At 36.2% G+C, this 23,140-nt stretch overlaps 1 protein-coding gene across 18 annotated transcripts in view; it reads left to right on the top strand.

Moving 5' to 3' along the window:
* nfasca (neurofascin homolog (chicken) a) overlaps positions 1-23,140 on the top strand; it is an 87,193-nt gene that overhangs the window by 48,266 nt on the left and 15,787 nt on the right. For 6 of the 18 annotated variants that reach the window (XM_052609783.1, XM_052609781.1, XM_052609782.1 and 3 more), the window contains 25 exons: positions 3,003-3,108; positions 3,994-4,184; positions 5,299-5,421; positions 6,351-6,521; positions 6,847-6,894; positions 8,925-9,036; positions 10,369-10,553; positions 10,643-10,774; positions 10,865-11,008; positions 11,092-11,203; positions 11,675-11,841; positions 11,987-12,134; positions 12,700-12,830; positions 13,123-13,164; positions 13,300-13,401; positions 13,555-13,752; positions 13,844-13,914; positions 14,001-14,223; positions 14,316-14,431; positions 14,652-14,862; positions 14,978-15,097; positions 16,198-16,371; positions 16,653-16,682; positions 20,428-20,709; positions 21,809-21,928. In XM_052609783.1, coding sequence (XP_052465743.1) covers positions 3,003-3,108; positions 3,994-4,184; positions 5,299-5,421; positions 6,351-6,521; positions 6,847-6,894; positions 8,925-9,036; positions 10,369-10,553; positions 10,643-10,774; positions 10,865-11,008; positions 11,092-11,203; positions 11,675-11,841; positions 11,987-12,134; positions 12,700-12,830; positions 13,123-13,164; positions 13,300-13,401; positions 13,555-13,752; positions 13,844-13,914; positions 14,001-14,223; positions 14,316-14,431; positions 14,652-14,862; positions 14,978-15,097; positions 16,198-16,371; positions 16,653-16,682; positions 20,428-20,709; positions 21,809-21,928 — 3,459 coding nt within the window. The remainder of the gene's footprint in view (positions 1-3,002; positions 3,109-3,993; positions 4,185-5,298; positions 5,422-6,350; positions 6,522-6,846; positions 6,895-8,924; positions 9,037-10,368; positions 10,554-10,642; positions 10,775-10,864; positions 11,009-11,091; positions 11,204-11,674; positions 11,842-11,986; positions 12,135-12,699; positions 12,831-13,122; positions 13,165-13,299; positions 13,402-13,554; positions 13,753-13,843; positions 13,915-14,000; positions 14,224-14,315; positions 14,432-14,651; positions 14,863-14,977; positions 15,098-16,197; positions 16,372-16,652; positions 16,683-20,427; positions 20,710-21,808; positions 21,929-23,140) is intronic. The other 12 variants (XM_052609790.1, XM_052609787.1, XM_052609796.1 and 9 more) reach the window with 8 other exon arrangements.

Genomic DNA, 23,140 nt, shown 5'->3' with positions numbered 1-23,140 from the left:
TGCCAGAACACCCACAGTTCAGAGCCAGCTAGAAGTAGAGTAGAGCAGTCAGGAATCTTGTGACTAATCATGTATCAAGTTCAGTGAGTATAATACAGTGAACACAGAGGCTAATAGCTCAAATTTGGTGGAATGTAATAGAGTGCAACAGCGCCCATTCACGTTTTATAAAAATGCCTTTGATTCTGCAAGTGTTTTCCATAGAGATTTTAAAAAAGGCTTTAAGAGTTATAAGCCATAACCCAAACCAACCAGCTACAAAGTGAATCACAGCATTGATTTATAATAATAAAATAAGTATTTGAAAATCAGCCAAAAAGTATACATAACAGTTTTGAAAAAATCCCATGAAGCATTAGGAATTACATAATTGATTTATAATTAAAAAATATATTGAGAAATTTATGTTTTTTATGGATATAGAAATGCTTCCATTGTAAAACAATCCCCTAACAGAAGCAGCCAGAGGAGAGAGAGACGTTGTGTATATATAAACAATATATTTTATGATTATGGCAAAATATGCATATACAGTATTGTTCAAAATAATAACAGTACAATGTGACTAACCAGAATAATCAAGGTTTTTCGTATATTTTTTTATTGCTACGTGGCAAACAAGTTACCAGTAGGTTCAGTAGATTCTCAGAAAACAAATGAGACCCAGCATTCATGATATGCACGCTCTTAAGGCTGTGCAATTGGGCAATTAGTTGAATTAGTTGAAAGGGGTGTGTTCAAAAAAATAGCAGTGTGGCATTCAATCACTGAGGTCATCAATTTTGTGAAGAAACAGGTGTGAATCAGGTGGCCCCTATTTAAGGATGAAGCCAACACTTGTTGAACATGCATTTGAAAGCTGAGGAAAATGGGTCGTTCAAGACATTGTTCAGAAGAACAGCGTACTTTGATTAAAAAGTTGATTAGAGAGGGGAAAACCTATAAAGAGGTGCAAAAAATGATAGGCTGTTCAGCTAAAATGATCTCCAATGCCTTAAAATGGAGAGCAAAACCAGAGAGACGTGGAAGAAAACAGAAGACAACCATCAAAATGGATAGAAGAATAACCAGAATGGCAAAGGCTCAGCCAATGATCACCTCCAGGATGATCAAAGACAGTCTGGAGTTACCTGTAAGTACTGTGACAGTTAGAAGACGTCTGTGTGAAGCTAATCTATTTTCAAGAATCCCCCGCAAAGTCCCTCTGTTAAAAAAAAGGCATGTGCAGAAGAGGTTACAATTTGCCAAAGAACACATCAACTGGCCTAAAGAGAAATGGAGGAACATTTTGTGGACTGATGAGAGTAAAATTGTTCTTTTTGGGTCCAAGGGCCACAGGCAGTTTGTGAGAAGACCCTCAAACTCTGAATTCAAGCCACAGTACACAGTGAAGACAGTGAAGCATGGAGGTGCAAGCATCATGATATGGGCATGTTTCTCCTACTATTGTGTTGGGCCTATTTATCGCATACCAGGGATCATGGATCAGTTTGCATATGTTAAAATACTTGAAGAGGTCATGTTGCCCTATGCTGAAGAGGACATGCCCTTGAAATGGTAGTTTCAACAAGACAATGACCCAAAACACACTAGTAAACGGGCAAAGTCTTGGTTCCAAACCAACAAAATTAATGTTATGGAGTGGCCAGCCCAATCTCCAGACCTTAATCCAATTGAGAACTTGTGGGGTGATATCAAAAATGCTGTTTCTGAAGCAAAACCAAGAAATGTGAATGAATTGTGGAATGTTGTTAAAGAATCATGGAGTGGAATAACAGCTGAGAGGTGCCACAAGTTGGTTGACTCCATGCCACACAGATGTCAAGCAGTTTTAAAAAACTGTGGTCATACAACTAAATATTAGTTTAGTGATTCACAGGATTGCTAAATCCCAGAAAAAAAAATGTTTGTACAAAATAGTTTTGAGTTTGTACAGTCAAAGGTAGACACTGCTATTTTTTTGAACACACCCCTTTCAACTAATTGCCCAATTGCACAGCCTTAAGAGCGTGCATATCATGAATGCTGGGTCTTGTTTGTTTTCTGACAATCTACTGAACCTACTGGTAACTTGTTTGCCACGTAGCAATAAAAAATATACTAAAAACCTTGATTATTCTGGTTAGTCACATTGTACTGCTATTATTTTGAACAATACTGTACATAATGTACAAAAATGTAAGTTGTTTGAGGATTTAAGGAAACTGACATTCACGGTGCATCATGGGAATTTGGGAATTTCGTGATTTGCTTGTCACAGTTATCTGACTGGTGGAGCTCTTTCTACAGAATCATGGGTAATGTAGTTTTTCATCCAAAATTCCACTGTTAAATTTGATCATTAAAAAAATATTTATATTGCTGGTATGTGGGCCAAAGCACATACCAGCAATTAACACCTTGTAGTGCACAGTAAAAGTAAAACCTTTTTTTTTAAAGGTTCATACGTAATTGTGAAAAAATAGTTCCCCTATGGAGGAAATGATTGGTATCTTTACTTTACTATTTTATTTCCAAATTTTGACTTCCACAACTCGTCCATTGACAACATGTATATTACATAATGGATAGTTGTAGTTCTGGAAGCTTTTTGCTTGCCTGCTAAATTATACGCAATAGCAGCAATATAGAGCTTTACTGTGTTCACTGAAAGTTGTCCGTAGCTACATCATACAATCTCTCATACATTTTAGCAAAATCCATACTGAATATATTCATTTCTTAGTATTTTTGCATTTATTTTGGGGGGAAATTGGTTTAAACATCAGTAAAATTATAAATGCATACAGTAACAAACCTATTGCTAGCTGCTAACATAGTCAAATTAACCTCTATATTTAGTAAACTAATACACAAGGGGCAAATAATTTATACTTGTATGTATGTAGTTAACAAAGAATAAATTATTTATGATGTCTTTTATTCTGAATGTTACCATGCGAAATGCAGTGCTTGCATGTAGTGCTCTTTCTCAGTGACTCTCTTTGTCCCTCCCTCCACAGTGAAACAGCCCCCCACCATTGTGAAGCAGTCACTAAAGGACTACATTGTGGACCCCAGAGATATCATCATCATTGAATGCGAGGCCAAGGGGAAACCAGTGCCAACGTGAGAATGGATGAAACCTTTTTCTTTGTGCCGTCTCGTCCTTTTTGTCATCTCTCGCCACTTTTACATTTCCAGTTTGTCAGCAACCTCTTACTGTATACATCCACTTTCACGTTACTTCTCCGTCTCCCATTCTTTCTCTTCTCTCGCTCTCTAATTAAACCTGATGTCCATTAGTCTCGGCTTGAGAAAGACCAGCACATTTTTTGTGAGAGTGACACCCAGTGCCTCGAACCTGACAGTGGCACTACCAGCTTTGTCAGATATGCAGGGGCGCTCATTCTGGCTCCGGTCCCTTGTGCTTGTTTGTGAAAAGCAGGCCTGACCAGCTCAACACAGTGTGGCCATTCAGAGGGAATGTTTTTGTTTGGTGGTCTGCTGGGCTTTACAAAACCTTCCACTCAGGCCAGTCCGCAAAACCATTGTGGTCTAATAATACACTTAGTTTACTGTTCACGCTCACAGAATATTCAGTAGGTTAGTCAACTCCAAGCACGCAATCCTACAAGTTTTTAAAGTCGCAATCAGGCAGAAGTAGTGACAGATCTTTTCTTTAAATTCTGACAATATTGAAAAAGAAAAGTTCTCTTGATCTGAATGCAAGCTTTCAAGGGGTTGTATGAAAAAGGGCGAGTTTATGAGGATAAAATGATCCACATATGTCACCAGAGAGAATTCTGTCATTACACCAGAAGATTGAATGTCAAAATGCATTTTAAACAATGAATCATATAAACTGATGAATTGTTCAGAAATTAAATGCATGTACAGTAGAAAATAGATTTCATGGACTTAGAAAAAAGTCCATCTGTGTGTGTAAATCCACTTATTAAAAAGCTTACATAATCAAGTTGGCTCACGTCGTATTTGTAACTGTTTGTGCAGATTTCAGTGGCGGCGGAATGGGAAGTTCTTTAACGTTGGGAAGGACCCGCGGGTGATCATGAGGAGCCGTTCCGGAACACTGGAGATCAGAAGCAGTGGGAAATCTGAAGATTATGAAGGAGAGTACCAGTGCTTCGCTACCAATGAATTTGGCACGGCGATTTCCAACAAAATCCTACTACGAGTGTCAAGTGAGGACTGGTTTACTGTCATGTCAAAACACAACATGTACATAATGCAAAATGTTAATTCTTTCATCATTCACTTAACATCATGTTGTTATGTTACCTATACTGTATGCAATGTTTCTCATATGACTTTCTTTCTTCTGTGGAACACAAAAAGATACGATTTTGACATCAAAACAGAGAACAATATCATAAAAGTAGTTAATGTGACTTACGCTACAGTATATTTGAAGTCTTTTGAATTCATTTGATAGTACAAAGGTGTTTTAGTGCCACATAAAAAAATACATTTAAATAATAAAGTCACAATATTTGGAAAATAAAGTCAGAATTATGAGAATATAGTCATAGCATTGATTAAAGAAAGATTTCATTTGTAATATTTTGATGATAATGTAAAAATGACCAAAACAAGGTTGTAGCAATACAGGAATAAAGTCTTTGCCAAATGTAATATTTTGAGAATAAAGTTAATATTTTTGACTAAAGACTTTTGACTCACTTAAACTTCACTCTTGTAATCTTAATTTTAAATATAGTGGCACTAAAATCCTGTCAGGCTGAAATTTAAAGAGATAGTTGACCCTAAAATGAAAAAAAAAAATCATAATTTAGTCATTGTCATGGTGTTTCAAACCCATATAAGTTTTATTATTCCATGCAACACAAAAGAAGATTTTGTCACAAAAAAAGTATCTGTAAAGTTGTAATATTACTTGTGCTATATTTTAAGTAGGAACAGACTGATAATCTTCCTCTCAACTGTACAGAAGGTCTCATAATTGTTCTCTTTCATCATTTTTTAATTGTTAAAAAACATATTACAGTGTAATTTGTTATCACTGACACTGAATATGGCATCATTTGATTTTCAGTCTGCTTTTAGAAATCTTATGCAGTTTCATATGGACTTACATTTATGGAGCTTTTTTATAGTTCCAAAAAAAAGAAAAGGAGGAAGAAAGTCGTACAAGTTTGGAACAACAGTAACATTTTTGAGTGACTTATCCCTTTAAAAATACCATGCATACAGAATGCATAATAAAATCAGCATTTTCTCTCATAGACTGAGTTGTGTTATCTTCCCTAATCTGGTAAACTTGTCTCCATTGCTCAGAGTCTCCGCTTTGGCCCAAGGAGGTTTTGCAGCCTGTGGTTGTACGTGAGGGGGAACCACTTGTCCTGCCCTGCAACCCTCCTCCTGGTCTCCCACCTCCTGAAACCTTCTGGATGGACAGCTGTGAGTGTTGCCCATTACTTCCTACAATTGATTGTGTCTCATTTCTTAGCCTTAACCCTCCTCTCCATCACTTTGGCATTCAGTCATCACCTTCATGCTCTCTTTTACCTCTTCCTCTTATCTCCCTCTCACTTCCCCTTACTTTGTGTGTCTCTCAGTCTTTCAGTCTGTGTCCTCTGCACAGCAGTGTCCGTTACTGCATTAGTGCTGACCTAGTGCATGTATGCGAATCTGCACTACCTGGCAAAAAGCTGAGAGAGCAGAAACAAGCACGGCACTGAGATATTTCAACAGACTCAGAATCACGCAGCGTAGACGCACGCTACAAAGCACTGATCGCACATCTTGACTGTATTTGTCATTAGTAAAGCCACAAACGGCTCTTTTGAGATTTGACGGTGATAATGAGAAGGCATAGATTATGAATCTTAAAGGGGAAGTCATTTCTAGCTTTCATAGTATGTACACATTTCGATGAAAAACTTCCTTGAACACTCCTTTCCATGTTCATTGGTCAGATGGACTTTTCTATATTGTATTTGATTAAAGATCTCTTATATTTCTAATACATTGCATATCCCTTTATTTTAGCTTCAGAAAAACAACTCGCTTCTCCTTTGAGATACTGTCTTACTGCTTTGCATATGATATTAATATTCATTTCTAGTCATGTGATCATGACACTTTAGTCCAAAAAGCAAGAGACATCATATTTAAATCCAGACTTAGTGCATTGCATCTCGTTTTCATCTCACACTCTTCCACACTGCTCTTTTCATTGAGTGACACATTTACTGATCCTTGTGGTGTTTCAGGCCTGAAGATGATAATCATGCTTCATCTTGAGCATCATTTCTTCTGTCAGCTATTGCATGTCAAATTAAGTTGAACAAATGAGTCTAGATTGTCTTCTCTTTTCCCCCCCACAGACATTATGTCCATACAACAGGACAAGAGGGTGTCGATGGGCTTGAACGGTGACTTATTTTTCTCCAATGTTGTGGCCAAAGATGCCACCACTGACTACAGTTGCACCGCTCGCTTCGAGTTCACACACACCATTCAGCAGAAGAACCCCTACACCCTTAAAGTGATTACAAGTGAGTGGTTATTTCTTCAGGATCACTTGTTATCTTTAATTTGATGTAACTGATATGTTGCTGTGCTGGTAAGCTAGATTGTGGATATTGTGGTCCATCTAGTGGTGAGGAGGTAGTATTGCAGTCTGTCAGTGGACATTAATCTGAGATAGTTATCTTTTTGCACTTTCGTTTGGAGACTGTTCATTGATTACTATCAGTTTCAGTAAGAGTTTTGAAGGACTGTCCATTTTCCATTTTTGATCCAGAATTGTTTGTTCTTCGTAGTGGACTTAATTTTTTTTTCTGTATTTGTATGTTGATTAAACTGCAACTTTATTCACAGAGGAACCTTATAATGACACGTTTCTCAACTCCACTGATCTGTATGGTGGTGAGTTCCACACACGGCTAGCCTGTTGTCTGTGTGCTTCGGTAAACCAACACTAACTGAATTAGCGCTGCTGTTTCTAACCACATACAGCGGAGGAAATGCGGAGATAGTGTGTCTGTTGTATAATATATAATACAAACAAAGATTTTCCACATAGTATTTATAGACTGTAAAACTTACCACTCAGTGCGTAGGTTTCTTACAGGGATTTTTTAAAACATGATTCGATGCAGTTTTGGGGACAGCAACATGGTTTGAAGGAAAATTATTCACTTTTCAAATGAAATTGCTTTAATTATCCTAATCACATTGCTTAAATGGAGATATGGAAATGGAGTCAAGGAGATTAGTCAAGAGGTACTCATTAATATTTAATTAACATTTAAACCTTGTCACAAACAAGCCTGGATCATATATTTAACCAAGAAATAAAAAATGTTTACACACACACACACACACACACACATATATATATACATTTATAAATATATAAATATATATATAAATGTTTTTTATAGGATGTTTGTCATTGTATTATGATCAGAATTTAATTTTCTATTTTTTTTTTTTTACCATGATGTATAAATACTATTTATACTATACTATACTATACTATACTATACTATACTATACTATACTATACTATAACTATGTAAATATTGAATGTTATTATTTAAATTCTATATCTTAATCTTTCAATTTCTTGAATGAATGTAAACAAAGATCTAGCAAATAATTAAAATAAATACATTGAATTTAATTATATAATTTGTGTATATAACACACACAAACACACATATACAAACAGATAGACTGATTGATTGATTTTGGGGTTAAATATGAACCAGGCATGTTCTTGATGGCTTTTTGAGATACACCCAAATATCCATATATGACAATATTGTCAGGATCAGACCACATAAGTTTGTATCTTGAGTCATTCGTTTAGTCTCCAGCAGGGCATTTTGGGGTGGCACTGACAGGGAACTGGCACTGCTGTGACCACAGACACACGTGACATTGGTGTGAAGCATGTGTTCCTGGCAGCTTCATCTATCAGACGTTTTCCTCCCACTGAATGTCACCAACAAAGGCTGTTGTCACTCCCTTTCCTAGAGCACTGCTGGCAATGCTAATAACTGAGAGCTAATCTTACTACTAGATATACATTACAATAGGGACTAATACTGCCATGCTCATCAAGTCTTCTCATTGAGAAGATTGTCTGTCTTCACATAACCAGGATTTAATGTCTAACCATCTGTCTGTCATCACAGTTATACGATTCTTCTTTCACGCTTTTATAAACAACATCAATTTTACAGAAACAATTGGTTAAAAACATTTGAGGTCACTAATATTTTTTTAAAGAACTAATTATTTTGTTCATTAAGGATGCAACAAATGTGAGAATAAAGACATTTATTAAGTCATGGTTGGGGTTGCAAAATATTTCTATTCCAAATAAATGCTGTTCTTTTGAACTTAGTTTTAATCAAGAATCATGAAAGATTGAATCACGGTTTCCACAACTGCACAACTGTTTTTACCATTGACAATAAGATATATTTCTTGAGCATCAAATTAAAATTTTGACATCACAGGAATAAGTAAAAAAAATATATATTTAAAAATAGAAATCCGTTATTTGAAATTCTAGCAATATTTAAATACTGGTTATATATCAAATGTAACCAGTTTTGTAACTTTCATACTTAACATCTCTTACCACTGGTAATGTGAATTTTTAAGATTTCACAAATGAATTATTTACTTAAGAGAGTTAGAAATAACTCTTTCCTTTCCTTTTCCAGTTAATTATTACTTTGTCTCTCACATATGTGAATGTATATTATGTGTGTGTGTGTGTGTGTGTGTGTGTATTTAGAATTAGCAAGTTGTATATAATCCATAACATTAAAAATTAAGAATTAGGTTTTCCATAATTTTGTGTACTGTAATTAAACTCCTAACTCAAGCCAGTGTCTCTTTCTGTCCACGTTAACAAGTTTCTCTTTTTTTCCCCACAGCACGCAATGTACCAGAAACCCAGCCAACCTTCCTGTCTCCGAAGGGCTTGTCCAGCTCCAAGATAGTGCTCCGAGGGGAACAGCTTCTTCTGGAGTGTATAGCAGCTGGAGTGTGAGTGTTATTGTAGTGATGTTTATATAATGTTCTCATACTTATTCATATAGAATTAGCTTTTATTTTTATATTTTCCGTTTTTATTTTTCTATGAGCTTTTATTATTTTCTTAGTTTTTTATATTTCTATTTAGCTGTAATTTATTTTTATTCAGTTTTAGTCATTTTTGTTTTAAAGTTATTTTAGTTACCAAAAACTGTTTTTAATGATTTTAGTTAAGTCTTCCTGCAGTCACTATTTTTATCCCTTAAAACTCATCTTGATGAAAAAATTATATGTTTTTTCCCATGTAAATAATTTCTTTATGTAAAGGCTTCAGTGTATCTCTACACCCTTATCACATTCAAAACCTCCTAAATAAACACCATTCAATAACAACAGCATATAGATAATGAGCTACAATACAAATCACAAGTGACCACTTCCATATTTCCTTCCCACCTTTGATTATATAATTTTGCCTATAGACTCTTTTTAGCATATGCATCATGAAAACTTAACTCAAGTGTTTGGCCCACAATGTTTGAACAAATGCATAACTGTCTAGCCAGTCTAGCTTTAGGTTGAACAGAGAAAGCTGTACCGTGCACCGATGCCATACTGTAAAACACTCTGTATTACAGATTGATAAAACAGCAGGATCTTAAAAGCTTAAAATTCGTCTTCGGAGCACCATTTAGGATATTTTGGACTTTGGTAACTAAGTAAGTTACACTGTCAAGGTCCAGAAAAGTATGAAAGACATCGTCAGAATAGTCCATCTGCCAACATTGTTTCAACTGGAATTTTATGAAGTCTCTCCCTATCACCGTAGCACCATTTTGGAAAACATCCGCTGAACGCAAGCAGTGAACGTTCTTCTGTGACAGCCGCGCCACATGAGATGCGCTATTTTCGTTCAAATCAAAGCATAAATACATATCCAGAAAACATATCCTTGTGTCACACCTGACACAGAATAGCTTATGCCGTTTGCGTTCAGCAGATATTCTCCAAAATGACGCTACAGTGATGCGAAGAGACACAGAGGAGACAAATTGTTGAATAAAGTTGTTATTTTTGTTTTCTTCATGTACAAAAAGTATTCTCGTCACTTCAGAAAATTCAGATTGAACCACTGATGGCAGATGGAGTATTCTGAAGATGTCTTTCATACTTTTCTGGACCTTAACAGTGTAACTTACTTGGCAGTCAATGAGACAGTCACAGGCCTCCTGGTTTTCATCCAAAATATCTTAAATTGTGTCCAGAAGACGAACAAAGCTATTATGGGTATTAGGTGATGTTGTTGTTTTTTAATCTGTCCTTTTTCATCTTTTATTTTTCCAGCCCAACACCTACCATTGATTGGTTTAAAAGAGGAGCAGACCTCCCATCCAAAAAAGTAAAGATTGAGAATTTCAGTAAAACTTTACGTATCTTCAATGTGTCCGAAGAGGACTCTGGCGACTACACCTGCATGGCCAGTAACAAGATCGGCAGCATTCGCCATTCTGTTGAAGTCCAGGTCAAAGGTGAGCCGTAGAGAAAAGACAAAATATGCTCTTTGTTCATAAGATAGATGCTGTTTCTTTTGTCCTAATTTCTTTATTGCACTCTACAGCTGCTCCCTATTGGCTAGATAAGCCCACCAATCTGGTGCTTGCCCCAGAAGAGAATGGACGATTAGTGTGTCGTGCCAGAGGGAACCCTAAACCCACTATCCAATGGCTGGTGAATGGGGAACCTATAGACAGTGAGTAACTGTTGCTTTTCTGTCTTTAACAGACTTCATCACAACACAAAGCAGTAATGCATATGTTTTCTGCTCTTTGTGTAACTTCAGGTTCACAGCCAAACCCAAACGGGCAAGTTCTTGGTGACACCATCCTGTTCCATTCAGTTCAGATCGGCAGCAGCGCTGTTTACCAATGTAACGCCTCCAATGAGCATGGTTATCTACTGGCCAATGCGTTTGTCAACATCCTGGGTAAGATACGATAAAGAGTCAGTCATTCAAAATATTCAGAGAGGTCACAAGATTGTGATATGTTAGTGTTGTTTTCTTCCTAGACTTGGCGCCACGGATGCTAGGTCCAAAGAACCAGTTGATCAAAGTCATTGAAAGCAACAGGACCTTCCTTGACTGCCCTTTCTTTGGCTCACCGTTCCCTGTACTGCGCTGGTGAGCTTTTGTCTCATTGTTTGAAAAGATACACTGACGTTCAAAAATTTGGGGTCTGTAATATTTTTAAATGTTTTTAAAAGCTGTATTTATTTGATATAAAAATAAAGTAACAGTAGTATTATGAAAAATTACAGTTTTAAATAACTGTTTTCCATGTAAATATATTATAAAATGTTATTTATTGCTGTGATGGCAAAGCTGAGTTTTCTGCAGCCATTACTCCAGTGATTCTTCAGAAATAATATGCTGATATGCTGCTCAAGAAACATTTATTATCAATGTTGAGAAGAGATTTGCTGCTTTATATTTTTGTGGAAACTGACAATTTTCATTGCCTGCACTGCCACATTTGATTAATTTAATGTATCTTCACTGAAAATTTCTCCTTTAAAAAAAAAAGCTCACTGACCCCAAACTGTTGGGTTTTAGAATACAAATGAGATGAATATACTGTACATGTGTGTTTAGGTTTAAGAATGGCCTTGGCAGTGGTCTGGATGGTGGTCAGTACAAGCTGTACCACAATGGTACTTTGGAGATTAAACAAGCCCGGCCAGAAGACCAAGGCACCTACACTTGTGTTGCCAGTAACATTCTGGGCAAGATGGAGAATCAGGTGCGCCTGGAGGTTAAAGGTGAGACCAGAAGCATTAATCACTAAATCTGTCTTGATTTACTTCTATATTTACACGCTAACTTTTGAATCTTTTGAAGAAAGCACATTACATTATTGTTCATGAATGCCTTCATTTACTCTCTGTGTGTTGTGCTTCATTTCAGAGCCCACAAGAATAATGCAGGCACCTGAACATGTCACACAACCCAAAGGAAGCACGGTTCGCTTTCATTGTCGAGTTAAACATGATCCTTCCCTTCCTGCTACGGTCACATGGCTGAAAGATGACACGCCTCTAAGCTTTAGCTGGATGTAATGTCATGTAACAATACCTATACAATATAATCATAATTAGATTGTGCACTATTTTTCACTGTTATATACCACTTTACTTTCAGTAGTACCTCTTTTAAATTCAAAGATTGTTCAGTATTTTTTTTTTTTTTAAAGAAGTGTTTTTTCTCACCAAGGCTTAATTTAATAAAAAAAAAATGTAAAAAACAGTAATATTTTGAAATGTTATTAGAATTTAAAAGTGCTGTTTTGCATTTTAAATATATATTTTAAAATGTAATTTATTGATGATTTCTCAAAAATTTTATATTGTTATATATCTGATTTAGCGCTCAAGAATCTTATTATCAACAAGAATCTTATTATCAACATGAAAACAATGCAGCCTTTTTTTCAGAATTCTTTGATGAATAGGAAGTTCAAAAGAATAGCATTTATTTGTAATATTTTTTGTAACAATCTAAAAGTTTTTATTGTTTAATTAAATGCACCCTCTCTAAATGAAAGTATAAATAATTTTTTTGTAACTTTTTGAAGAGTAGTGTGTGTCCTGTACTTGACGTCTAATTTCTGTGTGTTGTAGTGGCCGTTTTAGAAAGGATGAGGAGTCCTTGACTATTCACAACGTCAATCCAGAAGATGGAGGAACCTACACATGCACTGCCAAAACTGAGATAGATGAGGACTTTGCTTCAGCTCGTCTTACAGTCACAGGTACACACATATTGATATGGACATGGGGGACAGTCACATGTCACATATCCAGAGGATCATAAACTGCTGTAAACTTTTTTTTTTTTACTTTTATAACTCTTTGATGTGTCACTCTTAAAAATAACATCACAGCACTTCCCTTTATGAAAAATAAAGCATGTTTTCTTAAGAGTTTGCTTAAATATTACTACTGTTCTGCTTCCTTTTAGCTATAGTGTTTGTATTTTATTATATTGATCTACTAATAGCCACACTAACACTTGACCTCTGACCTTTGACCTTTACCTCATAGAAGATGACATCTCATCTGCCTCAAATCGTAGTTCCCCTGCAGGTATTTCTAATGTCCAATTAAAGCTGCTAACAATCAGTCTCTGTTTTGTTTTTTTTAATTCTTATTCTCAGCATCTGATAATAATTATTACTCATATAAGTTAACATGGTTAATTAGTATGTTGTTCTCTTCCAGGCCGACCCGACCCCCCTCAGGATCTTGAGCTCTCGGACCCCTCAGCACGTAGTGTTAGACTCACCTGGGTGCCTGGGAATGAAAACAACAGTCCTGTTACAGGTGAGTTTAGAGTATAGGGTCTCAAGTCACTGATCAGTCAAGTTAATATGACCTATTACATTTTATCTTTATTGTCATGCACTTTTGAGTTTCCTTCTCTGTGTAGGACTGATATCTCTACCTCTTCCATTTTATTTATCTGCGTTACTGCAGATTTCCTTGTCCAGTTTGAAGAGGACAGGTGGGAGCCGGGGAAGTGGCAGAACCTGTCTATATTTGATGGCGACCTAAACTCAGTTAACCTGCAACTCTCACCATTTGTCAACTACCAGTTCAGAGTGGTTGCGATCAATGCTGTTGGCCAGAGTCAACCCAGCCTCCCTTCTGCACGCTATCAGACCAGCGGAGCCCGTAAGAGATCAGCTACATCCATAAGCCCTGACTGAAATGTGTTAGAAAGTGTTTAAACAGTCATTTAGAAATGTATAATGATTTGTTTCAGCTCCTGATGTTGTGCCGAGTGGTCTTAAAGGCTGGGGAAGCAAGAAGAACAACATGGAGATCACATGGCAGGTAAAATGAACTATGTTTATTGAAATACCTTGAAAAAGCTGACAGATGTGACAGTTAGAGACCTAATCTATCTCTACATTTCACAGGCACTTAAGAACACAGAAAGGAACGGGCCAAACCTGCGATATGTCGTCTCATGGAGAAGGAAAGACACTGAGGAAGAGTGGGATAACATAACCACAACCAGAACGAAGCACATTATTCATAATACAGACACTTATGTCCCATATGAGATTAAAATACAGGCTGTTAATGATTTTGGACAAAGCCCAGAGTCCAACATAGTCATTGGTTATTCTGGAGAAGACAGTGAGTACGAACATGACATATTTAATGACACCTTTTATAGTCTTAAACATCTTTTCTGGTTTGTTTTGTACTAATCATATTTTTTCCATCAGAACCATCTGCTGCACCAACAGAACTCAGGGTGTCGAAGATCAACAGCACCAAAGTAAATGTTCATTGGGTGCCTGTGGACCCTAGCACTGTGAACGGAGAGTTTAAAGAGTACAAGGTGAGTGAGCAAACATCTGCCTGATATATATATATATATATATATATATATATATATATATATATATATATATATATATATATATATATACACACACACACACACACACACACACACACACACACACACACACACACACACACACACACACACACACACACATGCTCTAAAATTACTTATTTTCCACCATTGTAATTCAATATTCATCTCATATTCTCAGTTGTACTTCTGGCGGGAGGCCAGCCTCATAAAGGGCCTGAAAGTGAACAAGACAAAGTTGCATAAAGGCTTCTTCACCACTGCAGAACATCCCTCTGGCATCCTGACAGAGCTTTTTCCATATAGCAAATACAAGATGTACATGGTGGTGGCTAATAATGAATATGAGGGACCACAAAGCAACACTGTGGAGTTCAGCACCAAGGAGGGAGGTAGGATTCGCCTTATTATGATTTAGTGGTATAGCATTAGCTACGATGAGACATCCAATGTGCAATGTTTATATTCAAAAGCAGAATATGAATAGTTTTCACAATCCTTTCATAGAGCCAGGGGCCCCGAAGTACTTTAGGATTCAAAGGCACACAGACGTGGTTCACCTGCAGTGGGACAAACCCCTTGAGCCAAATGGTGTCCTGATTGGATACACACTACAATACCATACAGGTGAGCTCACCATACACAAAGAAAAGCCTAAAAAATGAGTTTATAAACATACAGAAAGCAAAAAGTTTGACGCCAAGTTTAGCTTAGGAATAATAGCTAAGCTAACATCCACTCAGAACACACTAGCAAACAAATAGCAACACAGTAAAATCCCAGTAAACACACAGCAACACACTAATGCTTCAACTCCTCCTGTGAAGTTCATATTTATGAGTTTGTAAGTCATAATTATGATGCCAAATGCAATCAAATCACTTTGGTTGGAGTAAGATGGCAATATACCTTTCCTACCAAAAATACGGCAATATTTTAAACTCAGCTTTTCTAAATTAATAAGGAGTGTGCTTCAGGTGTGTTTTTGCTTTATGTTTTCATTCAGTTATTTGGGCTCATTCACAAGAATGAATAATAATTAATTGTTCTCACAATAATGAATAATAAATAATAATAATAACAAATTCTGTGTTATGTTTCCGACTTCCGACATCATCCTGAACTGGATGATGACATCACTTAATCATCAATGAACTTTAGCTGAAAAATGACTCTTTGTAATTATCTTTGTTATTTTCCTGTTTGACAGTGTAAAGCCGCTTTGACATTGACACAATCAGTATCATTTAAAGCACTATACAAATAAAATAAAAAAATAAATAAAAATTATGCATTTAGCCAATGCTTTTATCCAAAGCGACTTACAGTGCATTCAGGCTATCAATTTTTACCTATCATGTGTTCCCAGGGAATCGAACCCCCAACCTTGCGCTTGTTATCGCAATACTATCCCACTTGAGCTACAGGAACACTAAAAAGCAACAAATAAAGGTGACTTGGCCTTAAATGCGTGACGTACTGTAATAACGTGTGCCCGACTTGGAAGTATGAGTTTCCCAGGTGCACTTGAAACCAGCAAAACTCATAATGACTTTGTTCATGTGCAATCAACTCGAAAAAATAAATAAAAATCTTTCCAACATGAATGAAATGCACCATAAGCACTTTGACGAATTTTGCACAGTGCAGGCACCTCTCAAATTTTCTCCATAAAGCTTAAAAAAATTGAGCATACTTATTCATTTGTTCTGCTTGTGTGATTCCAGTAAACGGGACGCAGGTGGGAGAGAGGAAGGTCCAGAGTTTTCTACCCAACGTGACAGAGTACAGCGTGAATCTGCCTAACCGCTTCACGCGGTTCAAGTTCTACCTTGCAGCTCGCACACAGGTCGGAGCAGGAGAAGTGTACGCTGTGGAGTCACCACATTTCACTAATGAAGGTCAGCAAGCCAGTTGTCTCACTCTGCTGCTGTGAGCTGTTAGTAAATCTGAGAGCAGAATCATTGGGTGTTCCTGTCTGTGCTCCACTCCGTCCTTCTCTTTCCTTCTAACAATACTTTTCTGTCTCCTTCAGTTCACACTGTTGTTTCCTGATGTTTTGTGCTGTCTTTAACTCAGTCTGTTTCTCTCTTAACGGCTTGATTTCTTCTTTGTCTTCTTTGACTTGCTCTCACATGTCTCTCCTCTTCTCCTTCTGTCTTTCCTGTGGTGTTGACTGAAGGCACCCCAGATACTGACTCCACAGTTGTAGGTAATGGGGGAATGAACTGCCTGCCTGCCTATCTCTTGCCCTGCTCTGTCTCTGCTGCAGCCTCTCTCTTTCTTTCTCTCAAATTCTGTCTTTCTGTTTTAAATATGTAACAGTGCAGCTAAGTACTTAAACTCAAGGCCACACTTGAGAAAAACTGGTGTTGAAACAGTTTTGACTTAAAAAATGCTAAAGTAATTTTTTTTAAATAATTGCAAAGAATCGGCAAGTAACACTTTCAATTAAATCTGAATTTTTGAAGTATGCAGAGTGATACAGTATTAAATGGTTTTGAATGTTATTTGTTTTGTTTACTGCTTTGAATTATTTTTTTTTACAGTGTAGCCAAACACAAATAACCACATACTGTATTTATTTAAACAGTTTTACCAACACTTAACAGCACCAAATTGATTTCTTTCTTTCTTTCTTTTTTTATTGGCCTTTTATTGGACTTTTTAAAATATTTAAGATATTTAAGAAGCAAATGGCATAAGATACTTTAAAGCATAAGATGTTTTCAGAAGGGTATTCAATTATTTTTAATTGACAATTTGCTTATTATATATTTATTTATAATTGATTTAATTATTTATTTTAAATTATTTGTATCTGAAATATTTAAAGAAATTATGCCAAAATTGTGAACAAATATTGTCTTGCACAAGTTTGCTTCTCAAGCCAATTTATATTTTTTAAGGGTAATTTTTTACTGAGGAAAAATACTGTTTGTAAAGAGGAGTGTTTAATGTATTATTATTTGAATTTGCATTTAGTCCGATACCTCTAGTAGGAATTGCATACTTCACCTTTAATTCATATATTTTCTCTGATTAAAAAACACTGCTCGGCTGCACTGTCAGTAAATGCCTGTCCCTATCGCCTGTTTGTCCATCTGCCATCATCCATGTCACTGTGTGCTTTCAGGGATGGGCTCTTGCATTTTTGTGAAGTCACTGAATCTGCTCTCAGTGTAGATGATTAGAGTTTTATCACTTTATGATGCTGGTAAAATGCTATTATGCCCAAAGCGACACACAAACAAGATTAAAGTCATGTGTAGCTCTGATGTGATTTGTGATTTATTGATTGACTCCTAATCCCTGATGGCACTTTGCTTCTTCAGCCCTGACATCACTTCCTACCACATGCCTTGCTTGGCATATCCTAGCATGCTCTTCTTATGATTTTGGTTTAAAATCTAGCCAGGAGCTAGATTGATCCATTTTGTTGTCAGAGTTTGTAAAATGGAGACCTCTAGTGGTAATGCTTGATCCAGTTGTTTGTTTTAGGGGAAGGGAAGCTAATGTTCAGATGATAGAAGACAAAAATCAAATTATGTATGGATATTTGAGAAGAGAATGCTGTTACAGAAGCGAATCACTGTGGCAAGCCAATTTAACAGTTGTTATGTAGTTGATACCAGTTTCTCATAAACTGTTGACTAGTTATTGCTGTAGATGAAAATTGCATCCATTTCCAAATGCGCTTTGTGTTGATAACATTGAAATCTCAATCTTCTCTTTCTCTTTCTCTGGTGAAAGATAAAGCGCATATTGTTATGAGTAGGCCTACTGAATTAATATAATTTTGTATTAGAGGATAGCATTTATAGCAATTCTGTCATAGGAGTTATTCAGTACCTGTTGAATCATTAGCTATTTTCTTAATGTCATTAAAATAGCTTTTTTAAAATAGCTTTTTTTTTTTACACAAGTTGCAAATAGTAAGATAGGAAGCAGTTTGTGTGTTATTTGTGTAAATGACTACTTTCCTTTACCACCTCTTTTAAAGTGGATGCAGATACTTATGATTAATTCATCAAATTGATCAGTAGTTTTATAGTTAATGCTGTTACCATGCAAGACTATGCTTTACAAAAGAGGCATACGTTTTCTCCTTTCAATCATGCAAATTATGCTGTGCAAAGCTTACAATGAAAAATAGCCTGTGTTAAAATGAAATTCAGTTATTCATTGATGGAACAGTACTAATGGAGTGATAATATTTGGCTGTGAATCCATCCATAACAAAAATAGCATAATAGTCAAATAATAAATGTATTAGCAAGTAATTATGAGCTGTTTTCTAATGTGTCTACAGTAACTCCTCCAAAGTTGTTGTTTATGTATAGCTAGTTCATGTGCAGGTCAGATGCCAAGTAATGATACATGGAAGCTAGTATTAGATAGAGCAAAGCTGCAGATAGTGAATGTTGTGTTGCTTAATTATTAAAAATAATAAATGTCAAATCAGCTCGCCTTTAATCACAAATTGTTGCTTTTGCAATGCACGTGTCGCTTCTGCTTGTGCCACGTTCATATATTTTTATTTTTTGTGTGTCAGATGGAGACATACAGGTAAGAGTGCACTAGGTTATGGCTGATTGGCTGTTTCGATCTGAAACCACACCCCTATGCAAAAGACTCACAGCCATTAGCATGTCTTGGTCTGTCACCAACTTCTCTGGGGCTCTCTGACACTCTGTCTTGTTTAAACCTTGCCAACATAGTATGGATTGATCTCGGGTTTTAGTTTTATCTGTCAAGTTGAGTTTGGAAACTGCTTATACAGTTTTTGTTATGAAGTTAATGGTACGCAAAACACTGTTGTTTACAAGGTAAAAGATTCAGAAAGATGTACAATATTGAATATTTTTTTATTATGAATCTCTATCTTCCATGATAATGATTCTGTCCCATGTGTTGTCTAATGGATTTCCACACATCTTCTCTTTTTGTATTGACAGCTCTGCAAGTTTGTTTGTTTGTTAAATTCCAGTAGTTAGGATTTTCTATTTTAGTTGTTTCAAAATGCCAGAAGATCTGAGAATACTGCAGCATTTTGCCGAGTTTTGAACAGCTTTAGCAAGGTGGTTTGTAGTGACACTGTTTTTTCCCTTGGTGGTGTACATCAGTCAGTTTTTAGAGACCCTCTATGCATCCTCTTCAGTATCCCTCAAATGCATGATATATACCAACATTCATGCTCACAAACATCACAAAGTTGTGATTGTGAATGTTTCATGTGTATTTCAAAAGATAAGACAAGCTAAACAAACAATGCAAGCATTACAAGATATTGGCATCTTAAAGATATTTAAGCATGATATTTGGATGTCTGTTATGAGTCAGGAAATTTAATTCTTATACATACATATACTATATACACTACCATTGAAAGATTATGGGACAATATGATTGATTTTTTTGTTTAAATGGTTATGTAAAGTCTTGCTTGCAAAGGTTAAAGTTTTTTATTTTAATATATTTTACCCCAGTCGTCAGTGCTTTATTTTTTATTTATCTTAACATGATAAATGTTGTCACAGTCACTTTTAATCAATTTAATGCATCCATGCTTAATAAAAATATAAATTGCTTAAAAAAAAAAAAAAAAAACTATTCCCTGAACACTTGACTGGTAGTGTGTAGATATATGTATACATGCATACATACATATACACTCAAACACGTACAAATGCAATATTACAAAACAGAAGAAAAGATTTTTTTAACATAGTTAATTCACAGTTTGTAGATTAGAGTAGAATACAGTAGATAATATGCCAGTGTTCCATTCGGAACATAGCCACTGTCTTTCACTTAAATACATTTTGGAAAAAGGGAACTGTGGGAATTCCATTTAATTAACTCATTCTTTTTTCTGTGTTTTCTCGCTTCTCTTTGTCTCTCTTGTGCTTAACCCTGGAACCTCCACCTAAACTTCTCTCTGTTCTTCCTCTCAGCCGTTAACTTTACAGATGGCTTCATGTTTGAAACTCCTCCTCCTCCTCCCCCTCCCCTCTCTACTGACCCAGTCCCAACAATACTTACCCCAGAACCAGCCACACCAGCCCCTACAACTGCTGCTCCGCCCAAACCTACAACTACTACCACTACTACTACAACTACAACTACAACTACCACAACTACTCCAACTACTACTAGCACCACTACTACAACTGCTTCCACTACAGTTCTTCCTGTTCGGCCCATGCCTCCTAAAACAGTGGATTGGAAAATGCTGGGTATCTGATAATGACGCAGTGTGCATTGGCAACGCCCACAGTATAGAATCTTTAGATAAAATCAGTGTGTCTTCTTGTTAAGATGACATTTATTATGTATGACTGACTTGGTTAACAGACTATTTAGGATAGGGCATGATTAATGTTTGCCCTGTTCCATCACAGACATTTAGATTATGCTAAATTCATATTGACATTTGCTTTACAAATAGTTTAGTTGCATTATAAAATTAAATGCATGATGTTTCTCAGTAAACTGAGATATTTAAAAGAAAACATTAGAAATGAAATCACACATGCTAGCAGATATTGCTAACATTTTCTAGCTAATGTGTTCAGTTGTTTTAAAGTCCCCATGAAGGTTTTCTTTCTCATGTTAACATATTTATAGTAACAGTATTTACAAGTGGTTAATAGTTAAACAGTAAACATATTTGTAGATACAGCTTTTTTTAAATAATTAATAAGCTTAAACTAATGTCTGATATGAACTATGAAACTATTATTTGCTACTTGCAATTTCTAGCAAATGTATGAAGGCCCGGATATTCATCATACATTCTGGCACCACCCATGCTGCTGGAAGTGGGGTTTAGATGAATATTCAAACATGTGCTGCATGCTATAATCTCAATAACATAAAAAGCCAACAAAAATGACAATGGTGAGGAAAGAGAGGCTGGAAGCCTTAGTTAGAAAGTATTTACCAACTGTCACAAACCTGTCCAAAATGTTTACTTGAATTATGAATTGTTTCAAACTTCAGAAAAAACTCCAAACAAACTTTTTTTGACCAGGTCTAGATCGAAAAAATATCACAGTAGTTTCTTCTTTGATTTTGCTTGATGTTTATTGGGGCCTCATTAAGATTGAGGTGACATTTACCTTTGTATGGCAAAAATCTTATATTCCTTGCTTAACATTTTGGCAACTATACAAGCAAATAGATACCTCATACCTCAAAGCTAAGTAATCTATATTAACTAAAAGATACAAAAGACAAATTTAAGTATCATGGGGTCTTTAAGTTTATGTAACCTAACCAGTGTCTGTATCAGAAAATATTTAAGTGTACTCCTCTCCCACCTGTTCTTCATAGCCCCGAATGAAAAAATCTGGAATCTGACCGTGGATGCTAACAATGACTATGCTAACGTCAGCTGGAAGCACAACTTCTCCGTTGACAGCAGCGAGTTTGTGCTAGAGTTCACACTGGACAGTAAGAGCCAGATGCACCTGTTGAGAGCTTATAAAGGGACTCTAGATTTTACTGGGCCTGCTGGAGACCCAAATCATTCTCTTGTAATGTTTAATTGGGCCTAATTTATATGACAAACTTACAGAACATCATAGTAAACATTACAGGGAGCTCAGAATTATTTGAAAGGGAGGTATTGTAAATGTTGTTTGAATTGTTCAGCATTTAGGATGTCTCCCTGCATTGATCCTCTGTAATGTTCTTTTTCCACTGTATTTGTTTAGCTTGTTAACTTAAAATGTGTTTTAACACCAAACTAAGGAAGTCCTCCAGCATGATGTTAATAATATCATATCTATCTGCAATACTGCATTCTGCTTTGTGTCATCAGCAGTCATGCATGTCCCCTTTTGAAAGCTCTTTTTCTTACTGGTGGCTAAGAACGGAGTGATTTAACTAAATCTATGAGGGGGAGAGACGCCTTGAGACTGAAACAAAGAGATGACCAAGACCTGCTCTAATTGGGCCGCAGAGTATTTTGGTCAGTAAACTAGTGACTTTGAGGCACCCAGCAGTCTACTCTTGTTATATAAATTACTGCACTGATTTAAACACTTAGAAGAAATGAATTTGAGAAAAATTCAGATAAGATTTGTTTTAAGAAAACATGAGAATAATAAATAATAATTTAGCTTTTTAACTTTATAAATGAATGTGTGTGTGTGTGTGTGTGTGTGTAGACAGACAGACAGACAGACAGACAGATAGATAGATAGATAGATAGATATTAAATACTGTAAATATTTTTTTCTTGTTTTAATCTTGAACCTTATGAACTCAAGCTGTCTCGAAACACTATGGGAACAAGAATATGCCCACTCCGCCATGCTTAAAAATCCCTGTCTACTGTCACAACTAGTATGAGAAAACAGAGGAGCCAGGAGTGGTTCCTATGTCAGTGTTGTAAATCCTGACAAATGAATCGACATCCCAGATAAAAAGGCCTTGAGCGCCGCCACACTTCTCATAGAGTGAGCTCTGACCCCCAAAGGTGAAAGGATGGCAGAGGTCTCATAATCCAAAGATGTCCTATCCACAAACCACCGTCTTAAGGTCTGGTTGGTCACCGGGAGAACTCACTTGGGCAGACCAAAGCAAACAAATAACTGGTCAAACTTTCTCCACAGGGCAGCTCTGTAGACATAAGCGTCCAGTGCAAACCAAGTTAAGGTT

Source organism: Carassius gibelio, chromosome A11 (assembly GCF_023724105.1).
Source record: "Carassius gibelio isolate Cgi1373 ecotype wild population from Czech Republic chromosome A11, carGib1.2-hapl.c, whole genome shotgun sequence".
NCBI lineage: Eukaryota > Metazoa > Chordata > Actinopteri > Cypriniformes > Cyprinidae > Carassius > Carassius gibelio.
This window is presented reverse-complemented; position numbering and strand designations above follow the sequence as displayed.